A 17874-nucleotide genomic window follows, 5' to 3' on the forward strand; every position below is an offset into this window, starting at 1 on the left:
TACTGTCTGTTCAGGAAGCCCCAGAACTCATAGCTGAGCCCTGGAGCTGAGGGAGCAGGCCCCACGCACTGACCTGGTTTTCTGTGGTTTCTGATGCTGACGAGGCTCCAGGCTTTGTGGGGACCCTCCCTATCATCCCACAGCTTCCTCCTGCTCATGGAGCATTTGAACTGCTTTAGTCCTCATTTTGGTGACACACATAGAAAGCAAGTTTGGGGCACACCTACAGGGTTAAGTCATCTTGAGATTGTAGCCTGACTATAACCTTCTTTAGGCCAATTCTAAGTCTTCAGGTCCACAGTCTGAAGACCCATTGTACTCATTATCCTAAAAATACCCTCTAACTTTTGAGTTCCTCAGAAGATAAGGACCCTTTCCTATTAGTTAAGTTCTCCAATGCACAGCAGTGGATGTCAAGAAATACGTGCTTTGGGCGTTCCTGGGTAGCTCAGTCAGTTGACTCTTGATTTTGGCTCAGGTCATAGTCTCGCCTTTGTGAGTTCCAGCCCTGTGTCCACAGCCCTGTGTTCCAGCCCACTTTGAGTGCAGAGCCTGCTTGGGATTCTCTCTTTCCCTTTCTCTCTGTCCCTCCCGTTTCTCTCTCTCTCTCTCTCTCTCTCTCTCTCTCAAAAATGAATAAACTTAAAGAAAAAGAGAAATAGGTGTTTTGTAGTTGAATAAATATAAATGATACATTTAAGTAGCATTTATCTGCTTCACATTTCACAAGCACTTTCATATTTGATCCTCCTAATCACTTCATGAGAGAGGTAAGTGAGAATTATTCTTTTCATTTCATAAAAAGAGAACATTTCAGGGGCACCTGGGTGGCTCAGTTGGTTAAGCGCCCGACTTCGGCTCAGGTCATGATCTCACAGTTTGTGGGTTCAAGCCCTGCGTCGGGCTCTGTGCTGACAGCTCAGCGCCTGGAGCCTGTTTCCGATTCTGTGTCTCCCTCTCTCTCTGTCCCTCCCCTGGTCACACTCTGCCTCTGTCTCTTTCAAAAATAAATAAACACTAAAAAGAATTTAAAAAAGAGAGAGAGAGAACACTTCATAAAAAGGAAACAGAAAGAAGAGTGATTTTGTCAAGGTCAAGGTTTCTAGCCCAGGGAGCTCCAATTCTGCCAGCCTCCCACAGTTCATCTCATTTTCTACCATCCTGTAGTCTTTCTTCCCACTGCCTCATCTCCCTCTGCTCCTGGGAACCTAAAAGAGTTTGCATGGCAAGGATCTGTTTTTTGGCCTTGGAGCCCATCACTGCAAAAACAGATTAGTTAAGGGGCACCTGGGTGGCTCAGTCGGTTAAGCATCCAACTTCGGCTCAGGTCATGATCTCACAGTTCAAGAATTTGAGTCCCTTGTTGGGCTCTGTGCTGACATCTCGGAGCCTGGAGCTTGCTTCAGATTCTGTCTCCCTCTCTCTCTGCCCCTCCCCCACTTGCGCCCTCTCAAAAATAAACAACAAAATAATATTTAAACAAAAATAAATTTAAAAATCCGATTAGTTAAGATATGAAGGAAGAAAAATGTGGTCTGGCCATACTAAGGATAGGTTAAGTAGTTTTCCCCCTCAATTTTTACCGAAACCAAAGTGGTTTAGATCTACATAACTAATGCAATTTCCAACGCTAAGGGCATAAAGTAAGAGACTTGGTTCTATTCTAGAATACTTTTCTTTCTTAACCTCTTATATCTTCTGCTCTGTCACAGTGAAAATATTTCCTTAATTTCTCCCTGACCCTGGCTGAAGTATGGTAGGAGAAGCAGAAAAGAAACAAAAAGGACCCACATTCACACATAAAAAGGAAAAAAAGAATAGAAAGGGAAGAACACAAGCACCTAGAAAAGGAAAAAGAATAAAGATGAGTAAGAAAGATAGAAGAGAGAAAAGAAGGTGTGTTTTATTTATTGTCTGCTAGTTTGCCTATTGACTGAAGAGTCTGTTCCAAAAATGATTTAAAGTAAAAAGCACAGAAGGTGAGTTCCAACACATCCTGGGAAAGAGTAGGGAATCAGTTCAAGATTTGCTAAACTCTTACTATCAGGCTCTGGGCCGTATCTCATTTTATGAGTACTACAAGCCTTGAGGTCAGTCTTATTAAACCATTTTACTGACTGGAAAACACTAGGAAGATTACGTAATTTGCCCAAATACAAAAATGGAGAGCTGGGACTCACCACCCTATCTTTCTGGCTCTTTCTGCCAGAACACACTGCTTGGGGAGATCTGTGGGAAGTCAGAGGGTTTCTGGGCCCTACGGTCCATGGAAATACTAGATTTAGCAATGTGATGTAGTTAGTAGGGTTAACAATGTGAAGGAAGGATTTGGAAAGAACAGGTCTTATGACAGTGAATTAGTGGTCAGACTTCCAAATGAGCAGAGATTGTTTGGCAAGTGTCAACCCAGGAGTAACTGGCTGGAAATAAGAGGTAGCCAACTAGAGTAAAAGCCAACTGTAGCACAGAGGCCCTGTCCTCTTGCAAGATGGCTGAGCCTGCCTAATCTGTGGTTTGTGTCTGAAGGAGCGGACCCCAGACTTCATGCTCTAATAACCTTTACTTGGGGACCAAGCCAGCAGCTGAGGAAGTCTTGGCAGGCCCATGAACATGCTCAGAGACAGAGTACACTGTGGGGGCCGTGGACAGCTGTTTTTCTTGAGCCTTAACTCTTATATGGACTCTGGTCAGACCATGCAGCAGCACCTCCAGGCTCTTTCTGTAATGGCTGATTCTTAAAGTCTGTTGGGGCAACTGTGCCTACTACTGTTAGGACACCTTGGACAAGAGGGGCCAACCCATTAGACAAATGTAAACCAAGAGTGGACAAGTGTCCCTTCCTCATTTCTGCTGTTCCAGAAGGGATCAGCCTCTAGAATTCCAAGGCAAGAAATTATGCCTAACAGAGGAGGTAGGGACCCCCAGTGTGAGAAAGGGAAGTTAACAATGCTCTTCAAGGAAAGGGATCTGGATATTTATTAAGCACCTGCTATGTATTTTATTTAATCCTCACAATCCCGGTAGCTACTATGATTCCCACGTGTCAGATCAAAATCAGAGACTCAAGTATCTTGCTCAAGGCAAAAGGTAGAATTCCAACCTAAGTCAATCTAATATCAGAAACTGTTCACTCCACTACACCACACTGCCTTTCTCATGGACCAGATGCTCTCTAAGGGTCCCTCCAACGCCTATATTCTAGATGTGCAAACATCTAGATTTGTACCATTCCTTACATTTCTATACTGTTACACAGTTCACAAAACATCTTCATAATACTTCATTTGTCTTCAAAACAATCCTGTGAAATATGCAGTGTTGATCCTAGCCATAGGACTAGGTGTGCTGGTACTTGAACCCATCTTCCACCATCCAATATAGTGTTCTTCCCATTAACTCAAGATCTCTTTCAAAGGGGATCTTGTTTGCTTTGGGGAATGCTACAGCCTTGAGGCAGGAAAAAAAATGAATGGAAAAGCAGATTCCCAATAACCCAACAAGCAGAAAACAAAAATAAACCAAATGGCTTTTTCCCCCATTCACAGCCATTCCATAATAGGTCTTCAAAAGCACTCTAAGCCTATAAAATATCATTCCAATAATCAGAGAAAATTGTAACATTATTTATTTTTGAAAGTTTTCACTTAAAAGTTTTTATTTGCATCCCAATTCTTTGAAAATAAGCAACTTGTGCCTGATGCACATAATTCCATTACCCACACATTTCCATCTGCTTTCCTTCACTCTCCAAATTCTACTCCTGCCGCAGTCTAATTTTTTCCTCTATGCAATACATCCTGACTTCACTCTACAGTAGATCAAGTTACTTCATTCAACAGAGTACACACTATGTGTCAGGTACTGAGCAAGGGGTGAGGAAAAGACATGTAAACAAGTAATTCTGTCAATAAGAGGTAAAATAAAAATGCCATGTGGATTCAAAGAAAGAACTCTTTACTCCTCAAATTGAAGCAACCAGAAGGCTCCAGAATTACCATATAAACTGAATCTTGAAGGATAGGCAATAAAGGCATATGAAGGTATAAAGGGGACATATTTAAGCAAACTGGGAAAACATGAAAGCAATATGAGGACTCATGAGGTTGTACTGACCGAGAAAGACTGCGTGAGAGTATTGGGAGATAATGTAAGACTGGTACACTGGAATCACATCTTGGGAATGTCAAGAGATGGAAGTATTTTGATTGTTCAAAAAATAATGGCACAATGTAGACTTGATGATGATCTAGAGCTGTGCTCTTGGTGTACTCGCTTGCACCACAGGGATGCAGGAAGAGGTGTGGGTATGAGGTGGAAGACAAGGAGCTAAGTTTGGTACACACTGAGTTTGAGATGACAATCAGAACATGTAGAGAAAAAGCTTTTGCAGAAGTACTACCAGTATCTAAGAGTGAGAGAGTGTATACCTAATATTTATGGAATAAAAGAATGAGTTAAAAAGATGACTAGAACTCTGGAGAGGGCAGAGATCTGCCATTAGAGACCTGAACATCATCCAGAGACGATAATAAAGTCAAGTGGACAAGAACAAAGGGACACACATCTTTCCTGCAATAAATATTTACTGTATGTCAGACTTTTAGGTGTGAAAAGAGTCTTTAGTTCACAAGTCTCTTTCCCATTTCCATTTTTAACTTATCTGTTCCATGCCATCAGATCCCGTGCTCATTAGTTGTTTCACATGTATATCATGCTTCACCCAGATTGCAAGCTCCCTTACATGCAGGGATACTTTAAAAATCTTTTGGATGCCATAATATATTATTAGACACATAACTGACGATCTGTTAACAGTGAATGATACACATGAATATCCAACCAAAAGAACCCATAACCCAAGCAGGATAAATGAGACTGGACCATTTTACAGGTGGAGAGATTAAATGTACGGCCCATGGTAGTTTCTGGTAATCAGTTGCAGGGCTGCTACTATGACTTATGTTCCCTATGCCCACTTCACTTCTCTATGGCTACTTCCAGGTTTCTCAGGAAACTACCTACCTCCTAGGGCCTAAGGCCACTCAAGCAACATACCTTTCACACTCTGTCAAATCCCAACACAAGGCACAGGGTGGACAAGGCAGTTCTAACTTTATTGAAGTTCTTTTCATTAAAATGCCACAGCCTGCAGGGGGAGCCTCGCAAATGATTCCTGCCCCACAACCTATAGATTGAAGTAGAATTTGATTTATTCCCTATCTCCTTCAGTCTTGGTGGCTAAGGGGTAATTGATGAAAGTGGAGAGAATGACCAAGAGGCAAGGATGAGGCTCGGTCTTAAAGAAAACCCCAGAAGGGCTTCAACTTCAACAAGTTTGTTCTACAGTTGTTGATCACCCAGTTCCAGCCAACCAGGAATAAGTTAAATATAGTTTTGCCACCTTAGCTGATGGCAACAGGAGGGGCTTTCCAGAACGTGGACTGCGTTTGCACTAGCTGCCAGCATCACGGCTGCCAAAATCACCAAAGATTTCAGAGCAGCTCCTCTACTTCTCACTCCACTCAATGGGAGGCCCAGGCTTCTACCCCACAGAGCAGTCCATCAGGCAGGCTTCATTTACGCTTCTTCTCCTGTGTGCTGGTGAACCAAGAGTCTAGGAGCTTCTTGCTGTAGTATAACTGCCAGGCATGCACTTGGACTGCCAGCACCAACACCAGGTACATGACAGAGACGGCAGAAAAACCAAAGAGGAAGCGGTAAGCCTTTCCATGGCGGTAGAGCTGCTGTGCAGCAGGGAACATCTCCATGCTGCCATAAATGAGAGGAGCTATGGAAAAGAGCCCCATGCTGATCATGGAGAGCACCAGGTAGCTAATGTTGTTTCGAGGGAAGGAGAAGAGGCCCAAGAGAGAGGGCACAATGCTCAGCAAATACGGATATTCCCACTGATAGGGCATGGCCACCTGGTCATGCGACAATAGCCTCAGGTGTCCCACACTCATCTTGGCAACCAGCAGCAGCCATATGACCAGATGCACGTAGATCAGCTTCTTGATTTCATACTTGAGGGTCACACTGTGGGGTAGAGCAGAGGAAGAAGCACCTTTCATTCAAAATTTTCTGACCACCAACTATATGCAGGCAACTATAACAGAACACTGGGATACAAACATGAATAAGATACAGCCCCTGCCTGGAGGCTTGGGGAAAAGGAACAAAAGAAAAAATAATAGGAAAATGAAGTGGAAGAGGTCTAGTAAATATATATTGCAAGATATATGAGATCACAGGAAGGAGTAATCAGTTCAGCTTAGGATGGGATGTCTGAGAAGGGGCGCTGGAGGAGAGTGATATTTGAGCTCTGAAGGGTGGGTGGAGCTGTACATACCATTAAGAGGTAATAACATGCAGGCAAAAAGACATTAGCACTGTGTTCCAGGAAAGCAGGTGGTGCAGCAGGAATACTTTGCAGTGGGAAGGGGAGTAGCAGGATATGAAGTTGCAAAGACTATGAGTCACATAAAAGGCAAAAGAGTAACTCAGAGCTGTGTATTTTGAGAGATGATTTTGACTGCACCACAGGAATATAGCCTAGAAGGAGATACTGGCAGTGAGGAAATCAACTCAGGCTGCTCATTATTTCCCCAGCTAGAGTAGATTTTATATCCAAAGGAAGCACACATATTTCTCTTATTCTTCTAATTCTCTCAGGTCCTAAATGTGTCCTCTTCACACCCCTGAGGGCAGTTTCTGCTCTGAACAGTCATCAAAACACTGGTTCGGATTGTGATATCTCTTGGGCAGGGTCCAAGGATTAACAATGAAAGTAAAGTCCAAAAAGCTTGTCATTCTTCAAAACTCTGGAAGGATGTGAAAAAACATTCTGGGAGAGTTTGATGGATTTAAGGAAAGAAAATCAATTTTTCCAGGTTTTTATTTTAAAAGTATTCATTACAGAAAATGATAGAAAATGTGGAAAGGTAGGGGTAAAAAAATCAGTCACCTGTAGACTTCGTGCTCCATGAAGGCAGGGACCAATTTTGTCTTTTTTAAAAGAAACTTTTTTATTGAAGGTATAACATGCATACAAAGACCATATCTGTTTTTGCTTATTACTGTTTCCTCAGTGCCTAGCACAATGCCTGATGGGTAGAAACTCAATAAAGATTTGTTGAATAAACGAATGTAAAAATACCCCTTACAGGGGAATGTTCATAAAATTCATTCTAGGCAAGTAAACGGTGGACTCTATGGTCCACATTCCCCAAAACGGCCCGAAAAAGAACAGCTACCATGTATTGGACAGACTCTCTACACGAATTACTAGCTCACTAAATTCTTCACCAAAACCTAAATAGATTACTTTTCCTTTCACAGATAAGGAAACTGAAGTTCAATTAAAAATTGGGTTTCCGAGGTCACAGGAGCCAGCGTCGGAAGACTCAGGAGCCTAGAGGGTAGGGACTGGACCCTCCCAAGGCAAAGGGAAGATCACGGGGTGGCGTTTATGGCAGCAGTGGGGCTTCCCGAAATTGGGGACAGGCCCTAGGCCAACATGCGAGGAGGGGACTTGGCAGGTGCGCACTGGCGGGATGGGGGGTGGAAGTAAGACCCCGAGGCCGGCCAGCGTCTCTTCCCAAGCCCTACGGGTTCCGGCTGGAGAGAAGGGCTCCGTGCTTCCAACCTCACTTTCATACCTCATCTGGTAGTGCATGGCGACGCGCTCCCGGTGCTGAAAGTCGCTGCCGTCGGTACCGGCCGCTCGCGGGCCTGCCCGAGATGCCATTATCCCCGCCCCAAATCCCGGAGCCCCTTACACCGACCCTCGCCGCAACTACCGGGCCAAGAACCCTAAACACCCGGTTACCACAGCCTCCACTCTCCACCCTAACAGCCGCGCGGTTCTGTGGGGACAACTTCCGGCCTCTCTGTCTCAGGAGGACCGACTCTGTGGTCACGTCCTCGCGCACGCGCACGCTCTCTGGACCAGGCCCCATCCTGACTCTGCCCTTTTGGAGTGCGGAAGCAGTTAAGCGGCACGGAAGGCATCTTTTTGCCATCTTTCTGCACCGTATCTTCTAGATTATCAAACACGTTCACCTTTTAAACTCTAATATGAGTTCAAGACAGCAATGTCTCCACTTCACAGATGGGGAAATGATACTTTAAAAAGGTTATGAAACTGTCCCAAAAGCACACATCATTGACACATGGATTACTTAATCATTGCAAAGAGAAAATGGTAACTTTATAGTGGAAAAACCTGGGGTGTACCCCTTAACCAAGTAAAGTTAACTTGAACAGTAATAAGACAAACTGACATCCTGTTACATTGAGAACACAGCATCACTTCTGTGATCTTTCTGGCAAAAATACTTAATCTGAATCTAATCATGAAGAGATGATAGATTAAATTTAAGGATATACTATAAGATAACTAGATTGTATTTTTTTAAATGTGAAGGCTATGAAAGAAAAAGAAAATCGTGTCTTTTTTTAATGTTTATTTTGGAGAGAGCATGAGCGGGGGAGGGGCAGAGAGAGGGGGAGGATCTAAAGCAGGCTCTGTCTTGACAGCAGAGAGCCAGATGCAGGGCTCCATCTCACAAACCATGACATCATGACCTGTGCCAAAGTTGCATGCTTAACAGGCTGAGCCACCCAGATGCTCCAGAAAATTGTGTTTCTTAAATAGTAAGACTTGAAAGTTGAAACGACCACTCAATCCAAGGGCTGCAGAATGGATGAAACAGGCATGAAAACATTTATCTCCTTATACATCTCTAGCAGAGTTCTTGGATGAGCATTGTCAATGAGCAGTAACATTTAGAAAAAAATGTTTATTTTGAGAGAGAGTGAGCATGGGGGGGGGGGGGGGGAAGGAGAGAGAGAATCCCAAGCAGTCTCTCACTAACAGAACAGAGCTTGACATAGGGCTTGATCCCTATGACCTAAGCTGAAACCAAGAATCAGAAATCCAACCAACTGATCAACTCAGGCGCCCTGAGTAGTAATATTTTGAAAGGAATTTTTTTTCTGAGCAGTAGTCTCAACCAGCTTAAAATAGTAAAGCACATTACAAACATCCATGTTATCATCCAGGATTTGTTGTTCCATTTATAGAGCACAGTCAATAGATTCAGTATAATTTTTAAGGGTCCTGGAACTTTTGGGATGGTAAGTGAGCACTGACTTCAACTTAAAGTCACCACCTGCATTAGTCCCTAACAAGAGACGCAGCCTGTCCTTTGAAGCTTTGATGCCAGGCATTGACTTCTCTCCAGCTATAAAAGTCCTAGATGGCATCTTCTTCTAATAGAAAGCTGTTTCATCTACATTGAAAATCTGTTGCTTAGCATAACCACCTTAATTAATTATCTCAACTAGATCTTTGGATAACTTGCTGCAGCTTCTACCTGCTGCTTTACCTTGCACTTTTATGTTACAGAGATTCCTTAAGCCTCATGAACCAACCTCTGCTAGCTTCACACTTTTCTTCTGAAGCTTCCACACCTGTCTTAGCCTTCATAGAATTGAAGAGAATTAGGGCCTTGCTCTCAGTTAGGCTTTGGCTTAAGGAAATGTTGTGGCTGGTTTGATCTTTTATCTAGACTACTAAAACTTTATATCAGTAATAAGCCTGTTTCACTTTCTTATCATTCGTGTGTTCACTGGAGTAGCACTTTTACTTTCCTCCAAGAACTTTTCCTTTGCATTCACAATTTGGCTGTTTGGTGCAAGAGGCCTAGCTTTCAGCTTACCTTGACTTTCAACATGCCTTCCTCACTAAGCTGAATCATTTCTCGCTTTTGATTTAAAGTAAGAGACTTGTGATTCTTCCTTTCACCTGAACACTCAGAGGCCACTGTAGGATTATTTATTGGTCAAATTTCAATCTTCCTATGTCTTAGGAAATAGGTAGGCCTGAGGAGAGGGAAGGAGATGGGGAGAGAAATGGCCAATTGGTGTAGCAGTCACAACGCACACACTTGTCGGTGAAGTTCTCTTTCTTATATAGGCATGGTTCATGGTGCACCCAAGCAATTATAATAGTAACATCAAAGATCACTGATCACAGATCACCATAACAAATATAATAATAATGAAAAAGTTTGAAATATTGTGAAAATTAACAAAATGTGACCCAGAGACATGAAGTGAACAAATGATGCTGGAAAAATGGTGCTGATAGAGTTGCTCAACACAGGGTTGCCACAAAACTTCAATTTATGAAAAATGCAATATCTGCAAAGTTCAGTAAAGCTAAGCACAATAAAGTAAAGCACAATGAGGTAAATTATGCCTGTATCTGTCCCCTCTCCCTATACTCTCTAGAATGTCTTTTCTTGCCCTATGGAAATCCTGCTGACCCTTTAGAATCTATCTCATTACTCCAGCAAAAATCACCTGCTCCCACATCAGTTCCCATGGTTCTTGCCCAGTATGTTGCAGTGTCTGTTAAGCCTGGTCTAGGACCATCTGTGATAGAATCACCTGGGATTCTTATTAAAAACATGTATTTCTGGGTCTTACCCTTACCCAAATAAATCATTCTTCAGAGTTGGGCCTGTGATTTTTTATTTTTAATGTGAAATGTTAACTAGATAATGCATTTATGTGGTCTAGAAATCAAACAATATAAATAAATTTATGCACAATGAGCACATGAAAAGATGGTTGGCACCACTAGTCATTAGGGAAATGCATTTCCAAACCTCTATCAAATACCACTTCACACCCACTAAGATGGTTAAAAAAAGACAGACAATAGCAAGTGTTGCCATGGATGTGGAGGAACTGGAACCCTCAAATATTGCTAGTAGGAATGTAAAATGGTACAGCTACTTTGGAAAAATAGTTTGGCAGTACCTCAAAAAATTAAACATAAAGTTACTGTATGGCCCAGCAATTCCATTTCCAGATATATACCCATGAGAAGTGAGAACATACATCCACACAAAAATTTGCACACAAATGTTCATAGCAGCATTACTTAACAGTAGTCAAAAAGTGGAAACAACCCTATGTTCAATAACTGATGAATGGATAAAAATGTAGTGTGTTCATAAATGGAATATTATTTGGCAGCGAAGAAGGATACATTCTACTACATGGGTGAACCTTGAAAATATTATGCTCAGTGAAACACTAGTCATAAAAGACCTCATGTTGTATGATCCCATTTATATGAAATATCCAGAATTGGCAAAGCCATAAGACCAAAAGTAAAGTAGTGCTTAACAGAAGGAAACAGGAAGTAATTGTAATAGGTATGCAGTTTCTTTTTGAGAGTGATAAAAATATTCTAGAATCATAGGGGTGTGAGCCTTGCATTGGTTTCTCTGCTGTCAGCACAGAGCCCACATCAGATCCTCTGTTTCCCTGTCTGTCCTTCCCCTGCTCGTGTGTGCTCTGTCTCTCAAAACTTAATAAACATAAACAATATTCTAGAATTATGTAGTAATGATCATTGGACAACTTTGTGAATATACTAAAAACCTTTGAATTGTACACCTTTTTAAAAAATATTTATTTTTGAAAGAGTGCAAGTGGGGGAGGAGCGGGGGGGGAAGACAGAGGATCTGAAGCGGGCTGTGTGCTGACAGCAGCAAGCCCGCTGTGGGGCTTGAACTCATAAATCAGAAATCATGACCTGAGCCAAAGTTGGATGCTCCACTGACTGAGTCACGCAGGTACCCCGAGTTGTACACGTTAAAAGGGAAAACTTTATGGTATGGAAATTATATCTCAATAAAGCTGTTATTTTAAAAATACAAATGTATTTTAAAATACAAAAACCTGGATGGTTTAGTTGGTTAAGCATCCGACTTTGGCTCAGGTCATGATCTCATGGTTCATGGGTTCAAGATCCACATCAGGCTCTCTGTTGTCAGCACAGAGCCTGCTTCAGATCCTCTGTCCTCCTATCTCTCTGCCCGCCCCACCCCACCCCAGCCCCACATACACACAATGGTTCTCTCTCTCTTTCTCTCAAAATAAATAAATAAACTTTAAAAGTATACAAATGTTCAGAAGGGAAGGGCAATGATTGAAAAGTATGATCATTTAGATCAGTGATTTGTGACTGCTTTTGTGCAGCAGTCTTCCTTGGAAGCCTGGGGATCCCTACTCAGAATGAAGTTAAAAAAAATTTTTTTATAGATTTATTTATTTTTGAGAGACAGAGCACAAGTTGGGGGAGGGGCAGAAAGAGAAGGAAGCACCGAATCCGAAGCAGGCTCCAGGCTCTGAGACATCAGCACAGAGCCCGATGCGGAGCTCGAACTCCGTGAGATAAGGACCTGAGCTGAAGTAGGACGTTTAACGTTTAACCAACTGAGCCACCCAGGCGCCCCCAAAATGAAGTTTTTAAATGCACAAAATAAAATATATAAGATTACAAAGAAAGCAAATTGTATCAAAATGAAGTTCTCCAATTTTTAAAACATGTACAGCAGTGAAAACTCCTACCCTCAACTCTGCTCCACATCTTCCCAGGTCTCAACCCAGTCCACGTGACTCTACCCAACAAAGGAAACATTTTGTGTTCATTTTAAAGTTACTGTATGTATTTCCAGAGTTTAAGCACATACAACCAAATGTAAAGTCATATTCTTATTTTATCCTTTTTAAAATACAGAGGCACTGTATTATACACACTATGAAAGACCTTGGTTTTTATTTTCACTTAATAATATATCTTGGAAGTCGCCTGGGTAGCTCAGTCAGTTAAGTGACCGACTTCGGCTCAGGTCATGATCTCGTGATTAGTGAGTTCAAGACTCACATCGGGTTCTGTGCTGACAGCTCAGAGCCTGGAGCCAGCTTAGATTCTGTCTCCCTCTCTTTCTGCCCCTCCCCTGCTTGCACTCTGTCTCTCTCTCTCTCTTTCAAAGATAAATAAACATTAAAAATTAAAAAAAAACAATAGATCAAATTAAAAAAAAAAAAACAATAGATCTTGGAGATTTTCCCCAGATCATTCTCACTTTTTTTTTTTTGTAGCTTCCTAGTGTTATTCCATTATATGAATATAAGATAATTTATTTAACCTGCCTCTCTTGTAGGATTTTTGTATCATTTCCAATATTTTTCTATTACAAACAGCTTCAGTTAATAACCTTATGCACATTTCATTCATGGGCAAGTAGATCTATAGTCTGGAATCCCAGAAGTGTTATTGCTGGGTCAAAGAATATATGGTGACTGTAATTTTGATAGATCTGACCATATTGCCTCCCATAGCGGTTAGACCAATTACATTCTCACCAACAATGTGTTAATCTGTCTGACTCCTTGCTTCCCCACAGCTTTGCCAACATTTGCTAGTCTGATGGGTGAAGAATTGCATCTCTGAGTACTTTTGTGTTGTATTTCTATTTATTTATTTTTTTTAATTCTATACGTGGGATTAAAATGTCTCTTCATATGTTTAAAGGTCATTTGTATTTCATTTCCCTAAACTACGTTCATATCTTTTGCCCATTTTTCTACCGTGTTTTTGGTCTTAGTTTATATATAGATAGACGAGGAAGGAGAGAAAGAGAGAGAGAGGAGATCAGCATCTTGCCTATATTAGTTGCAATATAGCTTTTTTTATGTCTTTTGACTGCTCAGGTATGACAAGTTGAACATGCAGAATACTTTTTAAATGTAGTTGAATGTGGGGCGCCTGGGTGGCGCAGTCGGTTAAGCGTCCGACTTCAACCAGGTCACGATCTAGCGGTCCGTGAGTTCGAGCCCCGCGACAGGCTCTGGGCTGATGGCTCAGAGCCTGGAGCCTGTTTCCGATTCTGTGTCTCCCTCTCTCTCTGCCCCTCCCCCGTTCATGCTCTGTCTCTCTCTGTCCCAAAAATAAATAAACGTTGAAAAAAAAATTAAAAAATGTAGTTGAATGCATAATCTTTAATGACTTCTCAGTTTTGAGTCATAGGTACAGTCCTTCTCCACTCCAAGGCATCACAAATGATTTCTAGGCACTTCAGAGTTTGAGAACTGCTCAGATATTTGCCTCTCCCACTGGAATGTAAGCTCCCCAGACAGGGACAAGAACTGAGTCATCTGTGTCCCCAGCAGCCCATAGTGCCTGGCTTAGTATAAATGCTCAAGAAAATGCTTGTTGAATAAATAAATGCCAACGGGCTCCAAACCATCCTCTTCTCCTGAGCACTGTGAAGAATTATCAGGTCCATGGAGCCATCCTCCACCTTAAGGCAGATGCTCTTGGGCTTTACCTTGTGGCTATCTTTTTCTATAAAATTTTTTTTAACGTTTATTCATTTTTTGAGAGAGAGAGGGAGAGAGAGAGTCAGAGTGTGAGCAGGGAAGGGGCAGAGAAAGAGGGAGAGACAGAATCTGAAGCAAACTCCAGGCTCTGAGCTGTCAGCACAGAACCCAATGTGGGGCTTGAACTCGTGAACCATGAGATCATGGCCTGAGCCGAAGTCAGAAGCTCAACTGACTAAGGCACCCAGGTGCCCCTATGGTTATCTTTTTCTTATCTGTGTCTGCTTTCCATGATACACAGGGATTCATCAGGGCCAGACTGCTTCTGAGTCATTCATTGGCCTACCATGGGACAACTAATCACATGTTAGACATTCAATAAATGTTTGAGGTATGAATGTCCAAAGGAGGGGCCCAATCCATTTCCCAGTACAAACTACTGTTTGTACTTTTCTTCCGACTCTTGGACTGTCTTTTTTTTTTTAACATTTATTTTTGAGCCAGGGTGGAGGGCAGTGCAGAGAGATAGTGGTGGGGAGGGCTACAGAAAGAGGGAGACAGAGGATCTCAAGTGGACTCTATGCTGATGGCAGTGAGCCCGATGTGGGGCTCAAATTCATGAAACATAAGATCATGACCCGAAATTTAAGATACAAAATAGATGAATATAGGGAAGAAAGCAAAAATAATATAAAAACAGGGAGAGGGACAAAACATAAGAGACTCTTAAATACAGAGAACAAACAGAGGTTTGCTGGAGGGGTTGTAGTTGAGGAGATGGGCTAAATGGGTAAGGGGAATTAAGGAATCTATTCCTGAAATCATTGTTGCACTATATTCTAACTAACTTGGATGTAAATTAAAAAATAAATAAATTATTAAAAAAAAGAAAGATCACGACCTGAGCTGAAGTCAGATGCTTAACCTAGTGAGCCCATCCAGGCACCCCGACTCTTGGACTGCCTTAAAGTTTAGTGACCCATGCTCCTGTATCCTCACCCTGCTCATTCCCTTTGCAAATCCTTTACACTGATGTTTCCTTTGCCTCGAATGTTCCACCAGGACTTCAAACAGATTGGTTCTTAGTGGTAGGATTTAGCTTGAAGTTCACCTCCTCTGAGGCTTTGCCTAAACCCAGAGACCAATGTAAATTGCCAGCCATTTGTTATCATACCACTTTATTGAACATCATTATCTGAAATTCTTCTGTTTATTTTGCATATTCATACATGGTCTGAGTGCCCCTTGACCCTGGGAATGTCCACTCCTTGAAGCATGGGACAAGACTATCTTCTTCCCTGCTGCATTCTCAGCTCCTGGGAGGACTGGCACATAGTAAGTGCCTAATAAATATTTGCTAAATGAACGAATGAATTACTGATGGCTGTCTGGGAGCTCCTCCAGGAAAGGATTTAGATAATAATAATAATAATAATAATAATAATGATTTATTGAGCCTGAAGGATGCACTAAGTTTAAGTTTTTTAATTTATTTTGAGAGAGAGAGTGAGTATACGTGTGAGAAGGGGAGGGGCAGAGAGAGAGAGAGGGAGAGAGAGAATCCCAAGCAGGCTCCATGATGTCAGTGAGGAGCCTGACACGGGGCTCAAACTCATGAACCATGAGATCATGACCTGAGCCCAGATCAAGAGTAGGTCGCTTAACTGACTGAGCCACCCAGGCACCCCAGGAGCTATCTTTAATTCCCATTTATCAGATCCAACTGAAGCCTAGAAAAGTTACATCACACAGCTAATGCTAGACCTCTAGTTCTCAAAGTGGGGTTCCTGAGGAGTCACACCCTCAAGATCACCTGGGAATCTGTTAGAAGTGCAGTTTCTTAGGCTCCACCCCCGTCATACTGAGTTGGAAACTCTGGGATGGGGCCTAGCAATCTGAATTTTAACAAACTCTGGGTGATGATACACAATGTGAACACTTTTTTAATTTAATTTTTTATTTTATTTTATTTTGTAAGTGTATTTATTTATAAACTTAAAGGGGAGAGGAGAGAGAAAGGGAGAGAGAGAATCCCAAGCAGCTCCATGCCCAGCACAGAGCCCTACGTGGAGACATGGGGCTCGATCCCACTACCCTGAGATCATGACCTGAGCGAAAAGCAAGAGTCATTCAACCTACTGTGCCACCCAGGAACACCTGAACTCTTTTTTTAAAAAGTCTTATCACTTATAAAAGTAGCAACAAACAAACAAATAAACAGCTTTATGGAGATATAATTCACATACCACACAATTCACCCACTCTAGTGATCAAGTCAATAATTTTTAGTACATTTTCAGTTTGTGCAACTTTCATTAAAATAGACAGTGACTAGGGGTGCCTGGGTAGCTCAGTTGGTTAAGCATCTGACTTCGGCTCAGGTCATGACCTCACGGTTCATGAGTTCGAGGCCCACATCAGGCTCTGTGCTGACAGCTCAGAGCCTGGAGCCTGCTTCAGATTCTGTGCCTCCCTCTCTCTCTGCCCCTCCCCTGCTTGCTCTCTGTATCTCTCAAAAATAAATAAACATCAAGAAAATTTTTTAAATAGACGGTAATTAGATTAATTGACTAGAACACTTTTATCTCTCCTGAAAGAAACTCCACTACTCCCCATTAGAATCATTCCCCATCCCCCTTCCTCCCCAGATCTAAGCAGCCACTAATTTATTTTCTGTCTTTATAATTTTGTCTATTCTGGACATTTCATACAACAGGAATCATGCAAATATGTATGTGGTCTTTGAGATTGGCTTCTTTCACTTTGCATGTTTTCAAAGTTTATCCATGTAGTAGCATGTATTATTTTTATTGACAAATAATATTACATTATGGATATGCCATATTTTGTTTTGTTTCAAGTTTTTATTTAAATTCTAGTTAGTTAACATATAGTGTAATATTGGTTTCAGGAGCAGAATCTAGTGATTCATCACTTAAACATAACACCGACGCTCATCATAACAAGGGCTCTCCTTTGTGCCCATCACCCATTTAGTCCATCCTCCACCCACCTCCCCTCCAGCAACCTTCAGTTTGTTTTCTATAGTTAAGAGTCTCTCATGGAGCACTTGGGTGGTTTGGTTGGTTAAGTGTCTGACTTTGGCTCAGGTCATGATCTCATGGTTCGTGAGTTCCAGCCCCCAGTCAGACTCTGCGCTGACAGCTTGGAGCCTGCTTTGGATTCTCTGTCTCCCTCTCTCTCTCTGCCCGTCCCCCACTCATACTCTGTCTCTCTCAAAAACAAATAAACATTAGGGGCGCCTGGGTGGCTCAGTGGATTGAGCATCAGACTCCGGCTCAGGTCATGATCTCACCTCACGGTTCGTGGGTTTTAGCCCCGCATCAGGCTCTGTGCTGACAGCTCAGAGCCTGCAGCCTGCTTCAGATTCTGTGTCTCCCTCTCTCTCTGCCCCTAACCCACTTGCATTCTGTCTCTGTCTCTCTCAAAAATAAATAAACATTAAAAAAAATTTTTTTAACAAATAAACATTTAAAAAAAGAGTCTCTTATGGTTTGTCAGATATGCTACATTTTTATATTTTTTACATTTTATATTTTTATTGATAAAATCCATTCACCAATTCATGAACATTTGAGTTGTTTCTACCTTTTGGCTATTTTAAACAATGCTATGAACACTCGTGTATAAGTTTTGGTGTGGACATATGTTTTCATTTCTCTTGAA

General features: G+C 41.9%; 2 protein-coding genes across 7 annotated transcripts in view; both read right to left on the minus strand.

The window, feature by feature from the left end:
- The window catches only part of IL17RE (interleukin 17 receptor E), a 47554-nt gene that overhangs the window by 11937 nt on the left and 17743 nt on the right, over positions 1-17874 (minus strand). The window contains exon 1 of one of the 6 annotated variants that reach the window (XM_053218971.1): positions 74-4763. The exons of the other annotated variants lie outside the window; for them this stretch is intronic. The gene's annotated coding sequence lies outside the window, so the exon portion shown is untranslated. Of the gene's footprint in view, positions 1-73; positions 4764-17874 lie in introns of those variants that run through there. 6 annotated transcript variants of the gene reach the window in all.
- Positions 5094-7897, minus strand: JAGN1 (jagunal homolog 1). The gene is made up of 2 exons (XM_015069340.3): positions 7659-7897; positions 5094-6036 (listed from the first exon to the last, which is right to left on the minus strand). Exons 1-2 carry the CDS (start codon positions 7745-7747, stop codon positions 5574-5576), a joined length of 552 nt encoding a protein of 183 aa, XP_014924826.1. The 5' UTR covers positions 7748-7897; the 3' UTR covers positions 5094-5573.

Source organism: Acinonyx jubatus, chromosome A2 (genome assembly GCF_027475565.1).
Source record: "Acinonyx jubatus isolate Ajub_Pintada_27869175 chromosome A2, VMU_Ajub_asm_v1.0, whole genome shotgun sequence".
Taxonomy (NCBI): Eukaryota; Metazoa; Chordata; class Mammalia; order Carnivora; family Felidae; genus Acinonyx; species Acinonyx jubatus.